The sequence below is a fragment of the Oculina patagonica genome, chromosome 11 (genome assembly GCF_052425735.1).
Source record: "Oculina patagonica isolate OP01 chromosome 11, crgOcupat, whole genome shotgun sequence".
NCBI lineage: Eukaryota > Metazoa > Cnidaria > Anthozoa > Scleractinia > Oculinidae > Oculina > Oculina patagonica.
Window position 1 is genome coordinate 3,177,917 of NC_135768.1, and position 18,041 is coordinate 3,195,957.

Genomic DNA, 18,041 nt, shown 5'->3' on the forward strand with positions numbered 1-18,041 from the left:
GTTCGTGTTTTTTTGAACGGGAGTCAAAATCTTGAAGTTCAAGATTTCAATGGGAGTCAAATCTTGAAGTTCACGATTTCAACAGGAGTCAAACTTTCGAAGTTTAAGATTTTAACGGGAGTCAAAATCTTGGAGTTCATGATTTGAGCGGGAGTCAAAATCTTGAAGTTCAAGATTCGAATCGTGAAGGTGAAGATTTGAACGGGAGTGAAAATCTTGCAGTTCAAGATTTGAACGGGAGTGAAAATCTTGAAGTTCAAGATTTTAACGGGATTCAATGTCTTGAAGTTCAAGGTTTCAACGGGAGTCAAAATCTTGAAGTTCAAGATTTGAACAAGAGTCAAAATCTTGAAGTTTAAGATTTTAACGGGAGACAAAATATTGAAGGTCAATATTTGAATGCATGTCGAAATCTTGTTAAAAGAAAATTACGAAAAGTAGAAAAAGATGGGAATAAATTAAAGAAACGAAAATTGTTTTTCAATAAAAAAGTAGTAATCTGATGTCATTTGAACAGTGACATCTTATCATTCTTAGCTCCTTTTAAGTTTCAAATTTCTTGAAAAAGCATGGAAAACACGAGAGATGACTATTTTTGCAATTAAATTATATTTTGGCCAATCAGCCACATGTTGAGAGTCTGGCAACATCATGTTTATATGATTTGAAAGTAATGTAACATCACTCAGAGTAAACAGTTCATTTGCAACATAAAAACAAGAAATTTATTACAGAGCCAGGGTATGCCTTGATATACATGCACCATATCTATTTGGATCATCACATAATCCTTTTTCTCCACTACAACTCAATTAATAATGGATTTAAAGGAATGGGAGAAGCACTGCATGACAACACATAATATACCTTAATCCCAGGGTATCTAATTGAACAAAATCGAACCAAAATTCAATCAAACTCAATTGAACATCTTATTTATTGTGAGTTCAATTATCGAACCAATCAAACAACATCGAATGCAATCAAACTTTATCCAACTTGGTTTTTAGTGGAATGCATCTCTTAATGCCTGAAAATAAGTAAGTCTGGCATGCAAACAAACTGGAGTTTGGGAATCAAACGTTCAATTGAGTTCGTTTGACCAAATTGTTTTGTGAGTTTAATTATGTTCGATTACCAAACCCAATTAAATGACGGTGTTCGATTGGGTTTGATTACTAAGCGTTGGATTAGATATCCCGGGCTTAACTGATTGATTGATACCTCCAGATGACTCAATGACGCGTTGTCTTTCTTACAAAGCTACTTCTCAGTTAGTTCAGTGTGTGTCATTCCCATCCAGTTTCAAAGGGTATTACAGTCCTCTAACTTCTTAGTTTAATGTTTTCTACATATTAAATATCAATTTTTGGTTTTATAACTATCACTTGAGAAGAGACCATTTCAGCTGATCCTTTGCTGTTTGGAGAACCTACAAGGGAGAATAAAACAGTCAGTTAAAATAATCATACAGTAAATCCTAGGCACCTTGGGTAATCATTTGCCATTCCGGAGTTGCGCAGGGAACTGGGGCGAGTTTCAAATTTCAACCAATTGATAAACTGGTTCAAAACACATACAAACGTCTTCAATTTTGAGACAGCATCCCCAAAAACCAGAATTTTACAGCTGCCACAAAACTGATGATAAATTTTAAAACAAAACCCCTTGGAAGGTCTCAAAGTGGAGGGAACCACAAAACTAAGGGATGGGAAATCCAGGCCTGACCAATCGATGAAACCGATAATCGATGATAATAGATATCAATCGATAATAGTTGATGCCAATTAATCGATTGATATTGAAAATCGATGACCAATCAATGACCGAAAATTTTGTGACTTTAAAAACTTCACCGATTTTCATCGACTGTCATTGATTTTTATCAATTATCATCGATTTTCATCGATTACCATCAATTTTCATGTATCGTTTTTTATTTGGTTCAATTCAATATTCATGGGTGTTATTACATCAACTCAGTGGCTCTTAAAAGCGATCAATACCTCATTTATTTATTTTCTTGATGTACTGTTATGTCTGTTTTGCAGCAAAAACAACGTTATTAAGAAAAGGTGCAAGGATTACACTAGCGTATAGGTTACTTGAGAAGATGGTAGCCTTTGACTACGCACTTAATAACAAGTGTAACGTCCGATGCTTTATCCCCGGCTTTAACCGCTTCTTCAGACATTGCGCGCTCAGCTCACAATGAGTCGTTTTAGGATTGCAAAAATCTATTTCTGGATATCCTGTAGAATTATCCTGGGGATGCCCAAGTACGCCGCAAGATATCGATAACAATTGATGAAAATTGATAGCAATCGATGTAATTAAGGAAATTTTATTTGTGACTATCGATTGGTCATCGATTGGCCTATGCCAATCGATATCAATTAACTAACCATCATCGATTGATATTGATTGATTGATTTCCAATCATCGATTTTCATCGATTGGTCAGGCCAGGGAAAAATGTAAAAACAAGGCATGGAAAGCAAGAGGTTCAGAGCCTTTCTCCCAATAATTTTTTACAGCCAACAACCACTTGGACTAAAAAATACATGTAATTTCACTTTGTTCAGAGCATGTGTCTTTCCTAAAAACACAATTAGGTACTGGATTTTCCCTTAACCTTTATTTTACCTGAGCTACTGTTTGTTCTGTGATTGGTACATCATCAGTCTGAAAATTAAAAAAATACAAATATATCAAGGACTGATAAAATACAGTTGATAAGTCATTTTTTGCAATGTCCAAATTGGTGGAACTCTCAAAAATAATAAGTGATAAATTTGAACTACCAATTATCATTTATGGTAGTTCTTATATGTAGTGACCCTTCAAATGGAAGCTATTGAGCAGTACTTTCATGTAATATTGTTTATTATGCTGTAAATGGTGGCTCTGAGTTTTAAACACATTCAAACAAAGCTGTCGAGCAGTACTTTTATGTGGTACTGTTTATTATGCTGTACAAGGTGGTTCTAACTTTTGAGTCTGTGGATGAAACCCTAGTGTGTGACCATTCAAATGAAAGCTATTGAGCAGTACTTTCATGTGGTACTGTTTATTATGCTGTACAAGGTGGTTCTAACTTTTGAATCTGTGGATGAAACCCTAGTGTGTGACCATTTAAATGAAAGCTATTGAGCAGTACTTTTATGTGGTACTGTTTATTATGTTGTACAAGGTGGTTCTAACTTTTGAGTCTGTGGATGAAACCCTAGTGTGTGACCATTTAAATGAAAGCTATTGAGCAGTACTTTTATGTGGTACTGTTTATTATGCTGTACAAGGTGGTTCAGTGTTACGGTAGATACCTGTGACGAACAAGGACAACCACAGGCGATGGAAGTGCAAAATAAATGACAGTAAGGATGGAAGCTACAAGATCAGCTATTATATTCTCTCAGAGATCAAAGCAGATACAAAGTGAAACCCTAGTGTGTGACCATTCAATTGAGTAGTACTTTCATATGGTACTGTTTATTATTATGGTGAACAAGGAAGTTCTAACGTTTAAACCTATGGATGAAACCCTAGTGTGTGACCATTCAAATGAAAGCTTCTTAGCAGTTAAACGAATACGATATCTTTGGAATGATAACCAAGGCAGCCTCCCCTATAAGCCTGGTGGTTTTATTGGGGGTCTCCCTGCCCTATGTTACTGTTTAACTTGTATTACATAGTTATTCTGAAATGGCAAATAAATAATGATGATGATGATGATAATTAAATTTCTAACCTTGATGGCAACTCTTTGTATGATAGACGAAGCATCAGATTCCATTATCACCCTGTGATTCAAATAACAGTGTAGATCAGTAACATCAAAAAACCTTTAGAAACCCATCAGGGCAGTCATTAAGGGCCATAACTCATTTAACACCTGTTATGGTTAAGTTCAGTTAAGATGTGATTGGTGTTATGTTACACTTGCATTACAGAGCGAATGCTACGGGTGATAACTTCAGTATAATGGCTGCTTAACAGCTTAATGATACCTAATTATAGCAGGTTATGAAGGGGACGCCGAGATTCCAGTATAAAATCCAAGACCAAGCCTGATATGTCTTGATTCAAAAATCCGAGCACAAAATTTCTACAGCGCTTTGTAGGTCTCTGTCTGCTCTATGCCTCATACTAAAAACAAATTCTAGATACATCAAAATGGCAATTTATGAGCATCATCCAAGCCTACATGTTTTACAGTAGCTACTGGGATGTTGAGCAGTTTAACATGATTCTTTTCTATTCCCATTTATGAGAATCAAGCACCCAATCATCTCAGAAAAATTCTTGATTAAAGAACCAAATTCTCCCACCCCCTCCCCCCAAAAAATCTACAAAAACAGTGAGGGAAATTTAGAGTTGATACTTACCCTCCATCCACAATCTCGTCAAGTATTGACAAAACACCATCTAAATTGTCCATCAGTGCTCTCTTTTCAACATTTTTTCTCAGCATTTGACTGATTGCATCATAGAATGCATTTAACACACTTACAAGGATCAGCTGTGAAATAAACAAATTGCAAAATGCACTTTTAGAGAGGTTTTCATTCGAGTGTCGTAAAACTAAAACCCAATCAATCACTCTGGCCAATCACAAAAGACACAGACAGTCCATTAAAAGAATCAAAACTCAAAGTACAGTAACTACTTGTAGGTGGTTCAAAGTGTAGGAAAAATCGTGTAAGCACGTTACGATTGCTTCTGATTGGTCAAGAAAGTGGCCGCGAGTGTTTTAAACCAATCACTAGGTGTAGTAATGCAAAACGTAAATTACATTCAATGCTTAAGTGAAAATCCCTCTAGGGGTTTTTCACTTGTCTGAAAATGCACGGGAATTTTTTGATAGTTAATCAGTACAAAATAATTGAAAATTACCTCATTCTCATTGGAAGATCCCATTACATAGAAGAAGAGATCTACATTGCTTCTGTACACGCATGTCAAGCCATCTAACATAATAATTTCAGCTGAGTGAAAAAAAAACACACAAAGATTAGAGTGTCATGTTCGTCGCTTGCATGCTTGATATTCACAAAATACTGTTGGTTAACCTCTCTCTCTCCTCTCATTTCAAGGTGGCCATCCAAAACAAACTGAGTTTAAACAAGGCTTCAAAAAATTGTTGTCTCGTCATCTGGGACAAGTAGATTTTCCTGCCAGCAAGTAACTTTTCATGTTTACTTGCCCGATGAGCAAGGGCCCAGGCAAGTCATTTGCTGACTAAATCATAAAATAGTAACCCATTGACTCCCGAAGGTTTTACGCGCGCACCCACCCCCAAATTCCCGGCTCTTTTACAGCATTTAACACAGACGTGCGAGTGGAAAAAATAAACCATATGCGCAGTAAATTCAGACAAATAATTCGTTTCTGAAGTAAACTTTTAATACAACTAGACATGTTAAAAGACTAATTTATGAATTAAAATGTTTATCAACCTAAATAACTTGATCCCAAACCAAGCTTGAAGGCAGAGGAAAAAATTATTCACTTCCGCGCGTCATTTAAAAACTCACAAAAACACGAAATCTTTGAACAAAACATAAAGCAATCTTAAAAAAAACTCTGATAAAATGTTGGCATATGTTATGTAAAACTGTTACTGGCATTAATTTAACAGCAATGAAGTATTATCCTGGTACAGAAAAGCGGTAATTGGAAGTGATAAAATTATTTGCGAATCATGTGAAATAGAGCAAAACCGCTTTGCAAAACAACAGAATTCCTTCCACAAAATATACACTCACAATGCTTTCTATAAATCTCAAAGTCAATAAAAATACTTGTTTGAATTTTCTGAAGTACTGTTGTAAATCTTTTCGCGTTGAAGGTTGTAAAACACAATTAAAATCTTAGCGACTAAATCAACAACGCGACGGCAAGTCTGCCGAAAGAGATGCGTATCAGATAACACCGCGTGCACATCAAATCTGTTCGCTTCAAAAGCCTAAAATTCCAAACTAAAGCTGGACAAATGAAAGAAACTTGAAAGAAAGTTTGTTTAATATTAATTCTCATTCACGATGAAGCAAATAAATGTCTAAAAAAGCTTAAAATTTCGCAAATTTCAAAGCCGTGATATTCCGCATGCACCATGTTCAAATTAAATATTCGAGCTGAAGTGAAAGTGTTTTATTTCAGAGCGACGGCTTTGGAAGGCATTTTTTAGTCAATCACTGTACCGATCTTCCTAAAAATTCCTTTCAAGTTCGAAGCAAATATTGTACATTACCATTTTGCTTTCTGAAGCTTTGAGAAGCTGCATTAAACCGTGATCAAGGCCGTGAATTGTAGTCAAAACACTTTAGAAGCGCCATGACACGAGGTAATCTTGGCAGCCGAAGGAGAGAAAAATTTCTTCACCAAAGCAGTTTTAGCACTCTGTTATCCATTAGTTTCCATGTTAGATCCACTTTAAAATCGATCCATGTTTTTTCATTCCATATTTAGCTTTAAAAAGGTGTTTCTCTGTGTCCAGAACGGAAAACAAGACCCTAGAAGTTTGTAAATACATCCCGCGAGGCGCCATGCTTTTCTTGTACATTTTCAACGCACGTATAAAGGCGAAAAACCTCCTTTCTAGGACCCCTAGAAATCTCTAAAAATATGCGCAGAAAACGGATTCTGATTGGTTTATTTGCCCTTATTATCAATAGAACAATAGGAGAACCAAAAAAGCTCCAGGGAGGGAGGGAAAGGCCTTTTGTCAACACGTGGTTTTTACGGCCGGTTGAGGCCGGCACGGGAATTTGGGGGGGTGGTTTTCGCGCGGCCGGTTACGGCCGGCACAAGAGCCAATGGGGTAAACTAATAAAAAAAAAAAAGAATGCAACTGTCCTGGGCAAGAAACATAAGGAGCAGCTGTCCGAAGAGCAAGCTGGAATATGTTTTTTGTTCAAGCCCAAGGTAAACACATTCTTTCAATTCACATCAAATGAAAAAACAAACACAAGTTTCAAACATTTCCAGCTCAAACATCTCCATCTCCTTCAAATTTTATAACTACCTTCTCACTGCTAATGAAGCCCTAGCCCCTCCCTCTCTTAAACAAAACACCGTCCCTTCCTAGCCGTCACTACTGCAGAAAGGCCTACAAAAATTAATTCTGTGCAGGCTTATAGTGGTACCATAGTCAACTCTTCACTCGCCCTGGTGAACAACATTTCTTTTAATATCTGTACAACATTTATTTAAATGCTTTATACTAGTTATGCAACGCTTTCGAGTGGTATACTATGGAATATCCCACTTGTCACTTGTATTTTCTTCGTATACACACTCGCCTAAAGGCTCGTGTGTATACCGAGAAAATACAAGTGACAAGTGGGATATTCCATAGTATACCACGAGAAAGTGTTGTGTAACTATTTTATACTTGACTTACTTGACTTATGGCCATAAGCCCTAAGTGGGCAAAGGGCCGGACTATTTTATACCATGCCATAGAAAATTCGCTTACTAAATTTCAGCGAGAATAAGATCGCAGCGCACGATGGGAAGGTTGGGTTGAATACCGTCGAATATACAACGGCTTTCCTGTATTCTGATTGGCTGTATTTTCTATGGCATGGTATAAAGAACTTTATAGAACCCTGACAAGAAGGATGTGCTGTAAGTAAGATAAGTACATAACAGGGCTGCAAATAACAGTCAGTCATCGGACATTGGCCGACCAAAATTTGCTCATGTCTGACGAAATCCCAAGTGTGGTCGGACATAATGTCCGGACACATTTTTGATTATAAATCATTTTACAGCAACGATGAATAAAAATCTGTCCCACCACAATGTTGTTTTGTCCGACCAAGATGGTGTTTTAGTAGGACGTATGTCCTTTCAAGTGAAAAAAATTATTTGCAGCCCTGCATAAGAAGAAAAATAGGTAAAATACTCATGATAAAATCATGATACTAAAAGAAATCTCACCATTTGCTCTATGTGTTTTACTGAAAAGATTCTTTTCAAACTCTTTTTGTTCCTTTGTCGTTGGATATGTGTCATCATAATACTATAATGCAATGGAACAGAGTTAGATGTCAAATAATTGCACAAAATGATCAGTGCTTAACTTGCCTTCTAGCCTGCAAATACAGCCACCTCACGGTCAGTTTGGCGTTTCGCAAGAGAGATGTCATCAGTACGGTATTTCTGGCTGTAAACTGCAGACGTCTTGCAAAATGTCAAACCGACCGGGAGCAAAGAGAGGCGGCTGTATTCGCAGGCTACTTGCCTTCAGGAGTGGGAAAGGAAGCTGGCAAAATATGTTTGTGAGCTGTCCATGAGTGGTTTCTATTGCAAAACTTAAGTGAACCAATTAGAATGATCCTTTCTACCTGCATTTCACATCTATTGGTCAGAGGGGGGATTTTATACAACAATGGCTAATGTGTAGTCTCACTTTTTTTCACGCCATTTCTATTTACAAGTTCAGTACGGAACATGTAAAAGGGCTTTTCAAAGCCTCTCAATAGAGGAGCTGAGTTGTGGGACAGCCTATCCCATGATCTACAATCTGTGTAGTCTTAAACAGATTTTAAACTAAAGTGCGTCATCACAGTTTTGTATGACTTCTGTCTGTACGCTCCACAAGGCATCCTTGAAAAGCAGCTAGTAGTACTAGTATCGCGGAGGTCATGGGTTCGATTTCCGTTCAAGCCTGAATTTTTTCAGGCTTGCTTTTCTCAACTGCTTAAGTTGAGTGCACATTACTGCGATGATCTTTCATTTGCTTAGTGTGAAATTGTTGTAATTTGGTAATTGTCAGTCAGTTTAGTTCAGTAGATAGATACTCCATTTTTGTTTATTTTTTATACTGTATGCTGAAGGATTTTTAATCATGTTTAAATAAAGTAATCTTATCTAATCTTGGTATAAGACCTCGTTGAGTCCAAACAAGATAGACTCCTGGCAGGCTAGTGAGTCTTGTACAAAGAAAATGACCATTGAAGGCAACATTGAACATAGTTTGGGTGATAAAGCTTTCTATAATTTCCCGCTATTTAAGCGCTTTCTGACTGTTATACCGTCCTACAAATACTTATTATTTTACTTAGTGTTTCTGATGTACACATGGCAAATAGAAAACACTAAAAGCTTCGCTCGTGTGCGTAAGCTTATGTAAATCCATAGGAAATACATTCATACCTTTGCTACAACTCTCTCGCCATCATTATCCAATATAGCGATCGCCTTCACTGTGTACAAGGAAGCTTCCTGCGATACGACAAGAATGAAAGATTTAGCTTACAATGAAAAAATATTTTCAAGCGAACAGCGTAAGCGGCCTTGCAATTCAAGATCTCGCATCATCGTAAAATGTTTAGGCAATAATATTCTTTCTAAAAACTAAAATTACTATATAAAGCGAATGTTTGTGTCAATAAACTTTATATAAGTACAAAAATTTCGTAAAAAAAACTTTCTTGCTCACCAGAACCGCGGTGTCCATATTGGATTTGGTGACGTTTCCAATTCCAAGCGCGTGAGGTATGCTGGGAACAAGGCAACCTTCAAGTATGCGGTGGACTGGGAATGAATCGGACAGAGCTCGGACAGGATTCGGGATATATTTCATAGTGTTGGGTCTGTGGAAGTTTATTTTAGTGCGAATCGCAATAATTAGGTTTCCGTGAAGAATTTACTTGTATCTAGTGATACCACAGAATATTCGATCAACAAATGCAGACTGTAGATCCGACTCTTTCACTAATCTGTAAAACTGGCTGAAACTTTTCTTGACCTATAAATTAACCGTATGTTTCATTCTAAAGCATTCTTTTTACCTAATTCAGGAGACAAGTGAAAAACTTTAGCTAAATTCCTCCGCGAGTATGAATTTTTAAGCATAGAGCCAGAACAGTTGGTTTACGAAAACAAAAACAAACGTCTATTTGGACCCCTGTGGGACGCGCAAAGTGCTTCTATTTTTTATGAAAAAATGCAGCAGTTTTTTTGATAAAAGTGGCTTGCACAGCTTTAGTTAATACTAGTCGTAAAGCAGTGCGTATGAAACGTAATGGAAAGGGGTCACGCAAAAAGACATTTATTTGCCTTAGGCATCATACTTTTATATGAATGCGACACGCACATAAAGTTATTGCTTTTCTTCCTTGTATTTTCACAGTCAAGCTGGCAACAAAGACGTAGAGAAACGAAAAGAAACTGTGTAGATCTCTTAATGAGTTTGAATCTTGACGTAGCTAATTTTAGACTTATTATATATCTATTATAAATAAGGTCAGCTTCGAGCCAAAGTGGCGCATACTGCCGGAGCTTATCCCGGTTTCCTTAGCATTAAGCAGCTAGGAGTATTTCTACTCCCCCCTGGATGGGATGCTAGTCCATCGCAGGGAACCCCCCAGCATTATTTCGCCGGTACCCATTTATACACCTGGGTGGAGAGAGGCACTATGAGAGTTAAGTGTCTTGCCCAAGAACACGACACAAGTGACCCTGGCCAGGGCCCGGGGGGGGGGGACTCCCATATTAAAGGGACGGGGATGCTCGTCGGAAATTTTGAAAAGAACCCCTAAAAGAGACCAATCTGGGTGTGGCTAAAGCCTTTCTTGACCCCTAAAAGATACCAAAAAACTAAGAATGGAGTTTACATTTGTATATTTCTTCGTGTGTAACCCTAAACGAGACCAAAATTATGGCTAAAAATATTGGCGTTTTGGGCGTTTTTTCCCGGAACACCCTAAGCGAGACCAAAAGTCTGAAATTTACACCCCTAAGCGAGACGACGAGCATCCCCGTCACTTTCATATGCGAGTCCCCCCCCGGGGGCCAGGGCTCGAACCCGGAACGCTCGCTCCGGAGTCCGGCGCGCTAACCATTAGGCCACCTTGTATTTTCACAGTCAAGCTGGCAACAAAGACTCAGAGGAACGAAAAGAAACTGTGTAGATCTCTTAATGAGTTTGAATCTTGACGTAGCTAATTTTAGACTTATTATATATCTATTTAAAGACATGTTACTCGTCTTCCTTATACGGCCAAAATGAACTAAACTTAAACACAAAGCTGGGAACAGCTGCTTGCTAATAGAAATTTTGGATAAATAGCTTTCAGGCAATCTTGGTAAGACAGTTCAACGTTTACTCCGTCTTATTTCCTGCATTTGTGTAGTCTTTCTTGATAACTACGACCGTTTTACGTTTAATAACAATCTTCTGTGGTCAATTTGTGATGTGTGAAAGACATGTAAAGATTTTGACTTCTGCGTTACCGACAGCAATCAGTCCAGTTTGAAGATTTCTCTCCCAAAGATGAGTTTTCTTAATGGAACTACACAGAAACCTTTTTCCATTTTCGATGCTGGTTTTGCTAACAAATCAGCTTATTGGATTCCTAGAAATGGAACGATTTTCGTTTGGAGAAATCCCGTTAACCAGGAATCGTTAGCTTCGACAGTTTTCAAAGTTTTGGCCTATGTTGTTGTTATAGTCCTTTCTCTGGTCGGCAATTCCCTCGTCATCGGCTCGGTTTATCAGAATAAAAACAGGAGAATGCGAACAGTAAGCAACTACCTGATCGTGAATCTTAGTGTCGCAGATCTGCTTATCACTTTATGTAACATGCCACGAATGGTCTCCCTCGAACTTGTGGGTTATGAATGGCTCATCGATGGAACCTTTGGCCTTCTCACGTGCAAAATCAATAGCTCAGTTCCATTTATATCTTTGTTCGTTTCCACGTTAAGTTTCGCGTTCATCGCCTTGGACAGATTTCTTGCAGTGTTTTTCGCACTTCGCCGACCAATGACTGGAAAAATTATGACCGGAATAATTACCTTCACTTGGATCCTACCATGTTGCTGTTACTATCTGCTATTCCACTACGCCGTACTTGTAGGCATAAACGGGAAAACGTACTGTGGTAATTCCATTGTAGCAAATCTCTTCAAAACGACAGAAAACTATCATACATATTTAATCTGTGATTTTGTCATTACGTCAGGAGTTCCAATTTGCACCGTAACAGCCCTGTATACTGCTATTTCGATGAAACTGTTGGCTAGAAAAACTCCTGGCGAACGCACAGCTTCTGGAACCGCACGCACTCGTATGATTAACCGCAAAGTGATTTCTATGCTTTCAACTGTTGTGATCGTGTTCTGTATTTGCTGGTTGCCTGCTTGGGTTGCTATCGGGGCGTGTTTAAATGCCTCAGCTCCACGCTTCTGCAGCAATAGTAGTTTTGTTTTCATGAGGTATTTTGTTTCGTATTCTAACAGCGCCATCACGCCGTACATCTATCCAGTTTTCAATCAGAATTTTCGTGCCGCCTTCTTGCATATTTTGAGGCAAATTTGCTGTTGTGGAAAGTTCTGCACCCGGCACAACTCCTATGAAGAGCACGGTAGAGAACGGTCCATATACCAATGAGCAGAATTGAAGGAAGGCATTCGGTAAGTCTTGAGACATCCGGTGGATCAAGGCGAACGTAGGTCTTGTATGAGGACTTTTCTCGCAACAATAGACCCGAAATTTGTTGCGAGACAAGTTGAGCGCGCGGTAGTAACAGTGTAGTAATACGGGCAACAACTCGTTCAACTTGAAATGCAACAATGTTGCGAGACAAGTTGAACAATACCATAGTTCAACGATTTCTGTATATAAAATACTCAAGTTCACGACTTTAATACTAAAAAAACTCGTGCAATTTTTACAAATTATAGTATTTACGCAACAAAAAAACAAGATAAGTAATATCTGGAGAAATTGGACTAAAGTTTGCTTCTTTATAGAATTCCTTTATCTCCTAAAGATTCATTATCTATATATTAATTTAAATTGAAAGTGAAGCAGTTCCTTCGTATATACAGAACTTGTACTTACACCTTTTGCTCCTTTTGGCCTTAAAAACATTGATAAAATAAAACACTAAAGATAATTTTTGACCAACAATTGCAATTTTCAGTTTTTATTATTATTAATTAATTTGATTCTTTTTTGTATTTTTTTTTTATTTTTATTTTTTTTTCTTTTTGTCTTTTTTTCAGGGAGTTGTCTATATTTTTTTTTTTTTTTTGTATGCCATGCTTCTTGTACCAGTTTTTCTATCTATATTATTTTTTTGGCCAAAGGGGGGACTATTTTCAACCCCTTGTTTTTTTTTCTCCCCCAATTTTTTTAAAATATTATAAAATATTATTATTGCGAGAAAGGGTCTGGATTGAGTGGAGCGCGCGGGGAGCATTCCACTTTCGTATCCAACCTTGTCTCGCCCCAAAAACACGTATTAAAATAGCGACTGGGTACGAGTCAGGAGCATGGCGTCATTGGCAAATTTAGTTTTTTAGTTGATTGACAGCGATTTAAAAGCCAACCAATCAGTTGACGTTCGATTTCATAGGTTCACGCAATTAAATTTTGCTATTGGAATAGACTTCAATTCATGGCACTCTGTCTAGCATGATGACAAGATAGAGCAAGATAGATAAAATAAGATAAATATAAAACCTATTATGCAGGCAGACAAAACAACCTTCTAACTAGAACATTAGCAAAATATGAAGCAATATTTTTAGAACAATACTGTCAGCCGTCAGGGGCCCTTGTCTATATGCATTAGCAAGGTGAAAGCTTGAACACTCCTAAAGCAAAAAATCAACAATAAAAGACTAAGTGCGAAATTGTTATTAAACCGAAAACTTCGCCGATAACAAGCAATACCTTGTCAGGATGTCTTTAAATTATCTGACGCTATAAAATGGCTTCCCAACTTTTCGCTTTTTCGAAAAGTGCGTTTCAATTAAATTTATGATATTCCGGTTAAAAGCAAAGGAAATTTTTGGAGCTTTCTAATGATGTGTCATTAAGCACACAATTTTTTAAAAAATACGTCAGCTGATAAAACCACAATTTTTCTTTATGTACACAGCAGCTGATAATAAATATAAGAAGGGAAAAAGTCGTAAAATCATCGGCGTAGCTGCCATAGTTAATCTGCTAAACGCTTAAAAATTTCTTCGGAGCTCTTCCAAGCTCTCAAGAAATACTCAACACTTATACCCAGGACAAGTATTTGAAATTCAACTGCAATAAACCTTATTGTTGAAAACAAAACTCTTTCGAGACAGGTGGGCATGAATATATATATATTGTTTTAGTTGAAAAATTTCTCATTCATTGACATATTTGCTTTGAAATTTTGCTCATGAAGTTTCTGGTTAGCGCTGTTGTGGACATAGATTAATTTGCACCTCGACCAAGGCGGAGCTAAATTATTTGTGCTGTCAACATCGTAATAATGATAGCAAGAGATTTAGGAGCCTTAAAATTAATTTTGTTGAGATTTCTGTTGTAGAGAAAAGGTGGACCATCTAGTTAGCGTACTGCGAGCTTTTGTTCCAAGAAGAAGTGGACAGTATTTAAATCAAGAGAGGCCATTGTCTCGACATTGTCCAAGAGAAATTAAAAGACTGCGGACCTTTAGCTGGAGTCTCTGAAGATATTATTCACGGATCTTTTAACAAATAGCCTCTGCGGCGAAAGAAAAGCGATTGACTGTCAACTGATAACAAGATGGGAAACCCATTCAAGACATTTTGACAAAATAACACGGAGGTACAGATTTATATTCCAATTGCAGCCTGACAAGTTTTAGTTTTATTTCCGTCATTAATTGATCGCCACCCATCAGGGGATTTTCCATTTTTGTTCGTCTGGCGCTGTTCCAAGAGTGGATTGAAACTAAAAACATTAACTGAAGACGCACCTGTTCTTTCGCAAGGAGTTAGGACACTCAAGTGAAACAACCCTTTAAAAAAGCTAAATTTAACAGCTCAACTAGAGTGAGCATTCGGTGGGTACATTTAGTGCGTCGGTTTATACATTTTTCATCTGTTAATTGAAGCTTTTACACTGCTTTTAATTCTTAAGCATAACGATATATTATGGTTTCGACTTTTAAGATCCCATTGTTGAGGCAACGACGACTTCAAACTTCACCGATGCCGGAAAACGAATCTTCACTATCACATGAACACACTTTGGACTTAATTCTGTGTGAGGACGACCTTGGAACCGGTTTTACAATCGCTGGCTTGGTTTTTATGTTTTTCATAATGATCACTTGCCTTTTCGGAAACACGCTGGTTTGCATAGCAAGTATAAAATTTTCGTATTTGCAATCATTTTCGGAACAGTTTATAGTCAGCCTAGCTCTCTCGGACATCATGGTAGCCGCATTTGTTTTGCCATTTGATATTATCTACTGGATCACTTTTCCTCGATGGCCGCTGGGCGGCTATGTGTGTAATTTGTGGAACGCGCTATTTTTTCTTTTCTTGACCGCTTCAGTGTTAAATCTTACATCAATAAGCATTGATAGATTTTTGGCAGTGGTATATCCATTGCGCTATACCATATGGATGACACCGAAGTTGGCTAAAATCATGATTACAAGTGTATGGGCGTATTCCTTCGGTATCGGTATTTTAATCTTCTTTCTTTTAGAACCACCGGAAGACGACACATACAGCTTCGATATAAACCCAGTATTTCATGGTTTTCTCCTCATCGGAAATGTCATTTTTCCATTTATTATTATGATAATCTTGTACTCCAAGATTTACATTATTGCCAAAGGGCACGCAAAGCGTACTGGGGTGACGTCATCAAGTACGAATTCGTCACGGTCGACAAGACGCACGAACAACTTTGCGCGGGAACTGAAGCTCGCTAAGACGCTTGGGATTGTCGTGCTCTGCTTTGTAATCTGCTGGCTGCCTTTTGAAATAATTAACGTTGTGATACTCGTTGATGAAGGAGTTGCAACCTGCTTGGTGGAAATTTTTGACACTGTCGCTTGCTGGCTGGCATACCTTCATTCTTCTTTAAATCCCGTTTTGTACGCATTTGCCAGTTCAGAGTTCAGGCGAGCGTTTAGAAAGCTCCTCTGCAAGAGAGACTGTACAATTGACTTTGAAGCAGGCATGTCAAACAGCCAGAGTAATACCGCTGGACAACGTCCAGTCGGCTCTGCTTCCGTTGTAAAACCAGAAGAAAGTTAGATCACTGTGGTATTAAACATTTTCATTTTTTAACTTTAAACGGGATTAAGGTTTTGAATAAATTATTACATATAATTTTGTTACTTTTTTTGAAACTTGATACAAATCGACGGATCGCAAGTCAGCTATTTGCACTCTGATTGGCCGAAAATTTGGAAAACCGACGAAAGATGTCAAAACGTTGCGCGTGCCGGCGCGTGCCATTTCTTGCTCTTTGATTGGCTAAGAGGTTTGTAAACTACCTTATTACATTTTTCGTGACACGTACACGCGATCAAAAAACGAAATAAGTACGCGAAAAAGGTCGCGAACAAAGATGATGCGAAATTAGTAACCAACCACATACAAGCATGACACTGTAGACAAAGTTGTTGCCATGCCGAATTCAGTCCCCCCTTGTTTTTGTTGACGTGTCCTGACGCAGTCGTTTCAAACAAGGGAGAAAACAGCAGGAATGTTGTCCAAAAAGCGAAAAAAGGTCAAAAACAAAGAATTTAGTGTAACGAAAGGCACATCGGAATTAAGATGTCGCGAAAATTTCATGAATTAAGGTGACAAAGATACCAACAAGTTGATTCGCACTGCTGTTATTACCTCGTTGACCAGCTGAACATTGGGAAAACCATCTGAAACATGTAAGAATAGAGAGATGTCAAAAATACTATTAAAAATCTTGTCAAACATCAGAATCAGACACAAATAAACTTTATATCAAGTAAGATATTGACGTTGACCTTGAAAATAAAACAGCAGAATGACGTCTAATTTTCTTATCTGTCAATTTCTTTTAGTTACAATTATTCTAGGGTGCTGAAATAAATCAAGTTAAGACCTGACTTCGTTACAAATATTTGTAAATGTGTAGTTAAAACTGTTAGGCTTAGCCCGTTGAGTCCGCTAAGACAAATAAGTCCATGCACATCAAACAGCGAAGTCAAGCGCTCTCCCTGCCTTTAATTCTGCAATGCAAGCGTTGGATAATTTGTTCGCGTACTTGGCCTAATTATAAGAGTCGCAAACAACCTCACTCTTTCTCGCTTGGACACTTTTTTCCTCTCTCCCCAAGCCTCTCCCGAGTTCGAATTCAACATGGCGCCAACCTCGTTCCTAGGGTCACTCCGCTTCAAGATGGCGGCTGGGCGAGACCGCCATTTTGAAAACTCGTCGCCGAGAAGACCCTGGGGATGAGGTTGACATGGCACTAGCCTTAAGCTTATAAACCTGTTTTAAGTTCCCCGTAGTGACCGGTAAACCAGGTCAACTTCAATGTTCTCCTTAATTGTACTGCCAATTCATGTCAAGCAGGCATGCCAAGAGAATAAAGAATATGATAATTCTTTGCTTAACAAGTTCTTCACCCCTGTAATGTTCAGCGCTTATCACAAAGAGGGCTACCGCGCATGTCTAGATGCTGTATGCTGAGCTCCTGTGGTTTTTTCCCAAGACGGAGACTGGCAAAGAGAAATAACCTCATTCTCTTTCCCATTGTTCCCCCATAGCCCTCTTCGTTTCTCTCTTAGCCGGAGGGCCTCAGAAGGGCTCTGGGGACATAGGATTTTTGTATTAATTTGAATATTTTTTATTGGCCTTTTTGAAACAAAGAAATTTGAATGGAAGTCAAAAGGACCACGACTCTCGCATACAGTATTTAGAAACATCATGACTGCATACATGAAGGCCGGAAGTCCTAGAATCTAGGACTGGAAATCCGGTCTCAAGAGCCCTGCTGGCTAAGAGAAACGAAAAGGGCTATGAAGACCTTGATGAAAACCTACGAGTAAATTAATAGATCGTCTTCCTTACTGTTTATATTAAACTAAAAATGTATTGTTAGGGTATTAAGGCATTAAATTCGTGGAACTAATGCAAATAACGCAATAAGCTTATTAGAACTCAAAGAAATCATTTGAACACTCTCAAAATTCAAAATGATTTGAAACTGGTATATCACTAGGCAACAATAGTTTTCAACTGAAATGTCATTTATTGCGTGTAGCTTTTGAAAT

At 37.9% G+C, this 18,041-nt stretch overlaps 2 protein-coding genes across 3 annotated transcripts; one reads left to right on the forward strand and one right to left on the reverse strand.

The window, feature by feature from the left end:
* Positions 1-702: 702 nt before the first annotated feature.
* LOC144631132 (coatomer subunit zeta-1-like) lies at positions 703-9,487 on the reverse strand. Its single transcript, XM_078489523.1, has 8 exons — positions 9,449-9,487; positions 9,163-9,231; positions 7,945-8,026; positions 4,894-4,985; positions 4,386-4,519; positions 3,749-3,800; positions 2,647-2,685; positions 703-1,432 (listed from the first exon to the last, which is right to left on the reverse strand). Exons 1-8 carry the CDS (start codon positions 9,464-9,466, stop codon positions 1,385-1,387), a joined length of 534 nt encoding a protein of 177 aa, XP_078345649.1. The 5' UTR covers positions 9,467-9,487; the 3' UTR covers positions 703-1,384.
* A 4,843-nt stretch (positions 9,488-14,330) lies between these two features.
* On the forward strand, positions 14,331-16,268 carry LOC144629888 (D(1A) dopamine receptor-like). Of its 2 annotated transcripts, XM_078488132.1 has the most exons (2): positions 14,331-14,825; positions 14,935-16,268. In XM_078488132.1, exon 2 carries the CDS (start codon positions 14,974-14,976, stop codon positions 16,033-16,035), a length of 1,062 nt encoding a protein of 353 aa, XP_078344258.1. In that variant the 5' UTR covers positions 14,331-14,825; positions 14,935-14,973; the 3' UTR covers positions 16,036-16,268. The 2 variants fall into 2 exon arrangements, with proteins under 2 accessions (XP_078344258.1, XP_078344257.1); XM_078488131.1 differs by having other exon boundaries at positions 14,331-16,268.
* The last annotated feature ends 1,773 nt before the right edge of the window (positions 16,269-18,041 follow it).